The 9,082-nt window shown below is 34.5% G+C and overlaps 1 protein-coding gene across 1 annotated transcript; it reads right to left on the reverse strand.

Annotated features, from left to right (window-relative positions):
* Window positions 1-1,558: 1,558 nt before the first annotated feature.
* LOC112093660 (cytochrome P450 71A1-like) lies at window positions 1,559-3,978 on the reverse strand. Its single transcript, XM_024172548.1, has 3 exons — window positions 3,700-3,978; window positions 2,828-3,021; window positions 1,559-1,700 (listed from the first exon to the last, which is right to left on the reverse strand). The coding sequence occupies exons 1-3, from the start codon at window positions 3,976-3,978 to the stop codon at window positions 1,559-1,561; spliced, it is 615 nt and encodes a 204-aa protein (XP_024028316.1).
* Window positions 3,979-9,082: the final 5,104 nt, after the last annotated feature.

Here is a 9,082-nt window from a genome sequence, read left to right on the forward strand (position 1 = left end):
AACGGTCGGTTTAGGTTTTATAATTTTTTTGTACAATCCTATTCTATACTCATAAATTAAACTTTTCATTATAGAAAGCTATTTGAGAATATACTTATTGCCGTTATTTTTAAATTTAACTTATATCACTGATATCTTAAAAAATATTACTTTTCATATTTTGTGGTTATTATTTTTTTATATAACTTATATGTTATCTTTCATATTCTGAAAGTTATTTTTTATATCTTATAAAATATTTTTTTTCAGTAAAAATTTATCACAATATTTTTATTTAAAGATTGAAGTTTTATAAACTTAAGGTTTTTTTATTAACTTAGCGGTCTATCACTTATTGACTCTAATTTATCATTGATTAACCTGATAACTCTTAATTATTAATTAATAATAGTTAGTGATTAATTAAAATCAGTTTGTATTTATAAGTTTATTAATGATAAATTATTGATAAATGAATATTAATGAGCAATTATAAGTTTATTAATAATAAACTATTGATAAATTAATATTAATGAATCGTTAAGTAATTATTAGACAAATGACTAATTGATTCTAAGCCAATCCCTAATTGAGTGATTGATTTCTGTAAAAAAAAAAATGACCATTTCTTAAAATTTAAAAAAAAAAGTTTAGTCATTTATCTAAAAAGGTCTGTCATTTATTGACGAAGATAGTCAAAAACAACTATTTAGCTAATTTTTCCTTTTATTCTAAAGACATAAAATCGTTTCGGTATTCTTTTATAACAAAACATCTAGATAGTTTTTTTTTTTTTTTTTTTTTTTACAAATCGTTTTGATATTCTCTCCGTCATTGATTACATGTCAAGTGATTAATATTCTTAATATAGTGTAGATTAAAGTGTACCCTGTTGATACGTCATTTCCATTTAGCATTCTAGTGATAAACGATAGAAAATTTATGTGATGGGAATGTATAATCTAACGGTGGTTTTATAACTAACTTTTTAATAAACTCTAAAGTAAAAATCTTCCCGCCCAAATTCAAGAAAAACGAAAAATTTATAAATATGATTTATAAGTGATGCACTCATTCTGAATAGAAAGGAGATATTTCACATCAAGCAATGTTACATTTCAACTTCAACACCCATCTAATAATACAAAGCAATAAAAACAGCCAAAACAGAGGAAATAATCGCCCAGTGAAAATTAGGTTCTGTTCATTTCACCGATTTGAATTTAAAATTCGAGTCTTATTATAATAAAAAAAATTTAAAAATAGTCACATCTAATATTTTTACTACAGTAAAAAATTCTCATATAAAGTCACATTTAAATTCGAATCAGCGAACTAAACGCGCATTTAGTAACATTCTTCTCCTTAGATAACCCAGTGAAAATTAGGTTCTGTTCATTTCACCGATTTGAATTTAAAATTCGAGTCTTATTATAATAAAAAAATTTTAAAAATAGTCATATCTAATATTTTTACTACAGTAAAAAATTTTCATATAAAGTCACATTTAAACTCGAATCAGCGAACTAAACGCGCATTTAGTAACATTCTTCTCCTTAGATATAGATGTAGATATAGATTACGGAGAGTATGCTATCGGTAGAACCTGGAGAGGAACTTTCTTGTGAACAGTCAAACCATATACTTCACTCATGTCTAAGTCCTCTGGCAATTGATCTTCAAGCCCTGTGGCTAGCTTCCAGTAAAACCAATACAAAAGGCTGGCCATCAAACATTCAATATTAACAATCCCAAAAATCATCCTGGGGCACAATCTTCGTCCAAAACCATATGGATCAATTGAAAGTACTCTCGACTTTTGTAATCGAGTTGGTTTTTCTCTATAAACCTTTCAGTGATAAATTCCTCAGGCCCGTTGAGAAAGTTAGCTGTGTACACGTGTCACTAGTGGATTGGTTTCTGACAAAGTTTGTTAGAGTCTGTATTTAGCTATTTAAGACACAAAACTGTATTACACAAGTGGTTAGCAATAATACAATCTTCTACCCAGAAATCTTCTTTCTCTAGAATATTCTTTTTCCTGTATTTTCTCTCTCTCCAAACAAGGCCGATCCCATACGCTTGACTTGAGTGCCGGTGAACCGCCCATCCATTGATGATCACCTTAGTTTTTTTCAGGAATATGGTAGCCTACAATTTTGATTCTTGTTGAAGTTGTTAGAAATCAAAGATTCGGTGAAAACCACCACCTAAAAGTCAAGAACATTCATGTTAGATCATCAAAAATTAATAAATCTGTAAATGGAAGCGTACCTGAATCCATATTGCTTGATTTCTCTCTAGAGTCGTGCAGTTTGTCTTTCAGATCAACACGTTTTCCTAAAGAACCCTTTCTCTGTACTCTTTATGATGATGGGATGTCAGAATGAATGAAATGATACGTGTGATCTGTAGACTATAACTGCTATATATTGATAACTTCCCTGTTATCTTTTGGTATTTCTATTTTAGCTCATCATAAAAATAGAAATTATCCTTAAGTCTCTACACATTAAAGACTCACACCCTATTAGATACATTAAAGCCCAAAATGCCTAAACCTTAGTAGATCACTTTTAATTAGGCTTAACCTTATATGACAGCCCGTAACACATAATTATTCACATATAAGCCCAACATTGGATTAAGGATCCAACAGAAGTTTCACGAGGAATTAATAATGGGAGTAGTGGATGTAGTTTTAAGTCTCGTTCATTTTACCGATTTGAGTTTTCAATTCTAAATATTTAAAGTTAAAAACTTTTAAAAAATATCACATTTAATTTTTTTTTATTACAATTAAAATTTTTTTAAAAATATTACATCTCAATTTGAATTAAAAACTCACCTTAGAGTTTCTTTAATAACACGTTTAAGGTAACTCATGTGGTTGGTGTCATCCATTTCAATCTTTGCCTTTTCTCCCACCACGCTTCTCACTTCTTCTTGGACCTTCTTCATCACTTTGGGATTTCTCAGAAGCTCTGCCATTAACCATTCCATTAAGGTTGAACTAGTATCAACTCTTGCCAATAACATGTCCTGCAATTGTTGATGGAATGTATAATGCGCGTTCTATTTTTAACTTAAAATAATATTTTAGTATGTTATAAAGAAAAATCTTAAAAGTAAGAATAATAATCTTTAGCATAACAAAAAATAAAAAGGCTGAAAATTAGTTAATCAAGCTTTTAAGAGACGTTGGTATACTTTCCTTAAAAAATGGTGTGCAATAAAAAATAAATTTCTAGTAAGCGTTTACTTTTTTAATATTATCAAGTTTATTTTTTTTTTTGTTTCGTAGGATTTTTTTAATAATGTTTTTTTTTTTTTTTTTGTATTTTGTTAAGATTCATTACTTTCTAAAAACTTTTTTCGATAGGACTTCTTTAACGTTAAAATTAATTTTTAACTGTTAAATCTGATCAAAATCACATTAAATTAAAAAATATATAAATAAATAATTTATAAATAAATTTAATAGTTAAAAATATAAAATATATAAATAAATAATATATAAATAAATTTAATAGTTAAAAATATAAAATTACCGATAATTTATTTTTTATGGTCATAACCAGAGAAATTCCATATTTTTTAATTGCATCCAAAGCTTATTCTTCTTCGGGCATGATCATAAGAAACACGCTTAAGAGAATCATAAAAGACATTAAGAACATGATACGAATAAATAAAAATCAATGAATTAGTGGGAGATACCCGCACTTTCACATGGTCAGGAGTGAGCTCAAGCTCAATCTTGCTAGGATCCTTTTGAAGTTTAAGGAGAACATCCATGAAATCTTCAGAATCATAACCATTATAGCTATCATCACTTGAAGTTCTCGTATTTATTGCCTTACAATTATGCTCTTCAATAACCTGAGTGTAGAAATCATCCAACGCCCTAGAAGTTGATTTCAAGCTACTTATAAATCCCCGAACGACATCAATCCATCTCCAACGACGGAAGAAATCTCCCACGCTGAAAGCAATCATTTGAACAACTAAGATTATTACTTCTATGACATTATATAACATATTATAACATCTCTATCTATCTACAATATTGTCAATAGCAAAGAAAAGGAAGGAGAAATAAAGCTCATAATTATGTAATATTGATCTTGTTAAACGTTTTGACTTAGATATAATTGTCTTTTTTTTTTTTTTTTGGGAACAACTAAGATTATTACTTCGTTCTATATATAAAAAGAACCTTAAAGCAGGCTGGCCACCAGCCTGCTTCACCAACTTGCTCTTTTATTATTATTATTTTTTATTTTTAACTCAGGCTTAGTTTTAAGCCGCTATCGCTCACACATTTTCCACTCGTTTCCTAGTTTCTCCACACGTACGTGTATGGCTCACGCACCTTTTGCTATGTTGGTTTATTATGTCGTAAACACGAGGTCCACATACTCCAAGTCATTTAAACCTACTAATTTTGTAAGGTGCTCGACATGTATTACGGTGTTAAAGAAACTTAAAAAATTTATTGTTTATTGAATAATTAAGAAATTCATTTATACAATAATTTAAGAAATTTTGAATTTATTCTAAAAATAAATATGTGTAAAAATAATAATTGACAAAAAAAATTAAATAGGAACACATTAAAAAAATTTTATTTTAAACAATAAAAAATAAAATAAAAATATATGCGGAAAAATAACTTTATAGGAGCAAAGTGAGAAACATCATAAAAAAGAACTAATTAGAAAGGCTGCCACATGCTTTTTATGTATTGTTAAATTAAAATACTTGTTATAGAAATTTCAAAATTTAAAAACATAAGTGTTGAAGCATCTGTGGCCGTTGGTTAAAATGTCTTGAGTGGCTGACGTGGAACATTGAGTGTACATGATTCTTTGTAATAGTCTAAGTGTCATAAGTGTTACAGGTGTGCTTAGTCGGTGGTAGCTTAGGGGTATAAAGCTAAGTGTGCTGTAAAGTCATATTGTAACAGAGATAGAACTTAGAGAGAGAAAAAAGACAGAGCTTTCTTGAGAGAGAAAGATTAAGAATCCCAAGTCTGTAATCTTGAAGAACCAGTCAGAAATAAAAGTTCTCATTTTTCTTTCCACTTTTGTGTACGATTGAATCTTTGTGTTCTGCAACGAAGGCTGAAAGCTTCACAAATTGGTATCAGAGCCTTGTTCTGAGAACCAAGAATGACGATAACGAAGTTCGATATTGAGAAATTCACCGGAAAGAACGACTTCGGTCTATGGAGGTTGAAGATGCGAGCACTCCTAGTTCAACAAGGACTTGAAGATGCGCTGGGAGGAGAAAAGAATCTGCAGTTGTCCTTATCGGAGCCGGAGAAGAAGCAGATCCTGGACAAGGCTCACAACGCATTGATCTTGTGTCTCGGAGATAAAGTTGTGCGGGAGATTTCGAAAGAAAGAATTGCGGCAGCGATCTGGGTAAAGCTCGAAAGCCTCTACATGACGAAATCGTTGGCTAATCGGTTGTTCTTGAAACAGAGGTTGTACACGTTCAAAATGCCGCCGGGAAGAACGATTGAGGAGCATCTGGACAAGTTTAATAAAATAATTTTGGATCTTGAAAATATCGACATTAAAGTCGAGGATGACGATCAAGCGTTACTGTTGTTGAAATCCCTACCCAGTGCCTATGAAAACCTCTCGGATACATTGATTTATGGGCGGGATAGTCTGACATTGGAGGAGGTTCAAATTGCCCTAATGTCCAAGGAGCTCAAGAAGAAGTCTGAGACAAAGGGGGAAGGATCTGGGGATTCATCAAGCGAGGGGTTATTCGTAAGAGGAAGACCAGAGAAGAGGGAATTCAAGAACAAGAATCAGTCATCAAGATCCAAGTCAAAAGGTAAACTGAAGTGTTTTATCTGCCACAATGAGGGGCATTTCAAACGGAATTGTCCTGAAAGGAATAAAAAAAAGCCCAGTGAAAAGACTCAATCAGATGGAGATGCAGACGTGGTTTCTGAAGGATATGAGAGTGCAGAAGTCCTCACAGTGGCTGATGCGGATGCAGGAAATGAATGGGTTCTGGATTCAGAGTGTTCATTCCACATGACGCCTCATGAATCATGGATTTCTAATTACAAGAAACTGGATTCTGGGCAGGTACTTCTGAGAAATAACAAGGCATGTAAGGTCTTGGGAACTGGCACGGTTTCAATCTTGATGGCAGATGGATGTGAAAGAAGACTCCACAACGTCAGGCATGTCCCAGAGTTAATGAGAAACTTGATTTCCTTGGGAATGCTTGACTCGGAGGGTTTCATGTTCCAAGCAGAAAGTGGGAGATTGAAGGTGGTAAAAGGTTCCATGGTGTTCATGAAAAGAACCAGGGAGAATGGCATGTATCTGCTCCAGGGCAAGACGGTGATTGGAAGTGCTGCAGTAGCCTCAAAGGTGATTCAAGACTACGCCTCACTCTGGCATTTCAGACTGGGACATGTCAGTGAGAGAGGGCTTCAAGAATTGGGAAACCAGGGAGTGCTGGAAAAGGAGAAGCTGAAGAAACTAGACTTCTGCGAGCACTGTGTCTTTGGAAAATCTTGCAGAACCAGGTTTGGAACTGGAGAACACCGAACAAAGGGGACACTGGATTATCTGCATTCAGACTTGTAGGGGCCTTCAAGAATCGTGTCCATAGGTGGAGCAAGGTACTTTATGTCTGTGATCGATGATTATTCCCAGAGGGTGTGGGTGTTCATTTTGAAAAATAAAGACTTAGCCCTGTAAAATTTTAAGCAATAGGTGGTTTTGATTGAGAATCAAACTGGTAAAAGGGTTAAGAGGCTTAGAACTGACAATGGATTAAAATACTATTCTGGAGCGTTCAAGGAGTATTGCAGTTCAAAAGGGATTGCTAAGCAGCTTACAGTTAGGGGTACTCCATAACATAATGGTCTTGCTGAGAGGTTCAATAAGACTATTTTAGAGAGGGTTAGATGTATGTTTTCTGTGTCAGGACTACCTAAGACGTTTTGGGCAGAGGCAGTTAAAACTGCTTGCTATTTGATTAATAGATGTCCATCCTCAGCAATACAGTTTAAAACACCATTGGAAATGTGGTCTGGAAAGCCTGGCAGCTATGAAAACTTGAAAGTGTTTGGGTGTGTGGCATATGCACATATCAAACAAGGCAAGTTGGAACCAAGGGCAAGGAAGTGCATCTTCATGGGGTATCAAGATGGAGTAAAGGGTTTCAGACTCTGGAATGCAGAAACAGATGGGCCAAAGATTATCATCAACAGGGATGTAACCTTCAATGAGACTCAATTCTATAGAGACTTGAAGCCGCAGTCAGAAGGTGGAATGGGGCAAACACCTGATGAGGGAATATAATTTGAGGTGGAGCCTTTGGAGCAAGCTGGCATAACTCAAGCTGAGACAGGTTTAAATGGAGATCAGCCAGCAGTAGGAGGATCGGATCAGCATGATTATTGCCTAGCCAGAGATAGACAAAGGAGGGAAATAAGACCGCCTAGCAGGTACGGGTATTTAGACCTCACTGCTTTTGCATTGAATGTAGCAGAAGAAATAAATGAACCTGTAAGCTATGAACAAGCTATAAATTACCCATAAAAGAAAAAATGGAAGCAGGCAATGAGGGAGTAAATGAACTCTTTGTTTAGAAACCAGACTTGGGATTTGGTGAAAAAACCTCAAGATAAAAAACTAGTGAGCTGTAAATGGATTTTCAAGCATAAGGAGGGAATCCCGGGAGTGGAAAATTCAATATTCAAAGCAAGATTGGTGGCTAGAGGTTTTACACAGAGAGAAGGGATAGACTACACAAAAGTCTTCTCTCCTGTGGTAAAACACACTTCAATCAGGGTACTGCTTGCTCTCACTGCAGTTCAGAATCTTGAATTGGAGCAGCTGGACGTTAAAATAGCCTTCCTCCATGGAAAGCTTGAAGAGACGATATACATGAAGTAACCTCAGGGATTTGAGGTCAAGGGAGATGGGGAACCGGTTTGCTTGCTCAGGAAGTCTCTCTATGGACTAAAACAGTCCACAATGCAATGGAACAAAAGATTTGATGAATTTATGATCAAATCTTGCTTTTTTAGAAGTCAACATGATAATTGTGTCTACTTCAAATCACTTAGAGAGGACAAGTTTATATATTTGTTGCTTTATGTGGATGACATGCTTATAGCTTGTCAAGACTTGACAGAGATTAATAAAGTCAAGGAAATCCTGCAAACTGAATTTGAGATGAAGGATCTCAGAGCTGCTAAGAAGATCCTAGGCATGGAGATCACTAGAGACAGAGAGAAGAAGATTATGTCTGTCACGCAGCAAGGGTATACAAGGAAGGTGATTCAGAGATTTGGAATGACAAATGTCAAACATGTACTAACCCCTCTAGCTCAACATTTTAAATTGTCTGCTGCTGATTCACCAGAAATTGAAGATGACAAGAAGTTCATGGAAGCTGTACCTTACTCAAGTGCCGTAGGCAGTTTAATGTACTACATGATATGCTCAAGACTAGACTTAGCTCATGCGGTAAGTGTGGTGAGCAGATTCATAAGCAATCCTGGAAAATAACACTGGCAAGGAGTAAAATGGATACTGAGGTATCTACAGGGAACTTTAAATCATGGTTTGGTGTATGGTCAAGCAGGTGGAGCTTGTGAGAAGTTGTCGGGTTATGTAGATTCAGATTTTGCAAGGGATTTGGACCGTCGAAGATCTCTCAATGGTTATGCATTTCAAGTCCAAGTATGTACAGTGAGCTGGAAGACCACTCTTCAGAATGTGATAGCCTTGTCCACTACGGAGGCTGAATATATTGCATTAACTGAAGCAATAAAGGAAGCTTTATGGCTTAAGGGATTACTAGAAGAGTTGGGTATCAAACAGAAGGAAGTGGTAGTACTCTGTGATAGCCAAAGTGCTATACACTTGTCCAAGAATAAAGTGTTTCATGAGAGAACTAAACACATTGATGTGAGGCTGCATTTCATTAGAGATATTGTGTCTAAAGGGGAATTGTAGGTGAAGAAGGTTTCTACTGAGGACAATGCCGCTGATATAACTACTAAGTCATTACCAGCTTCAAAGTTTTAGTACTGTTTGAGGTTGTTGTATGT

The sequence above is a fragment of the Morus notabilis genome, unplaced genomic scaffold (genome assembly GCF_000414095.1).
Source record: "Morus notabilis unplaced genomic scaffold, ASM41409v2 Scaffold1695, whole genome shotgun sequence".
NCBI lineage: Eukaryota > Viridiplantae > Streptophyta > Magnoliopsida > Rosales > Moraceae > Morus > Morus notabilis.

Bases quoted from the DNA above. Each gene is read 5' to 3' on its own strand.
- LOC112093660 (XM_024172548.1), bottom strand. From the start codon at position 3,978: ATGATTGCTTTCAGCGTGGGAGATTTCTTCCGTCGTTGGAGATGGATT. The intron at 3,022-3,699 runs GTATCTCCCACT...CAACAATTGCAG, and splicing joins CTGACCATGTGAAAGTGCGG to GACATGTTATTGGCAAGAGT. The intron at 1,701-2,827 runs GTGAGTTTTTAA...TTTGATGGCCAG, and splicing joins GTTATTAAAGAAACTCTAAG to CCTTTTGTATTGGTTTTACT.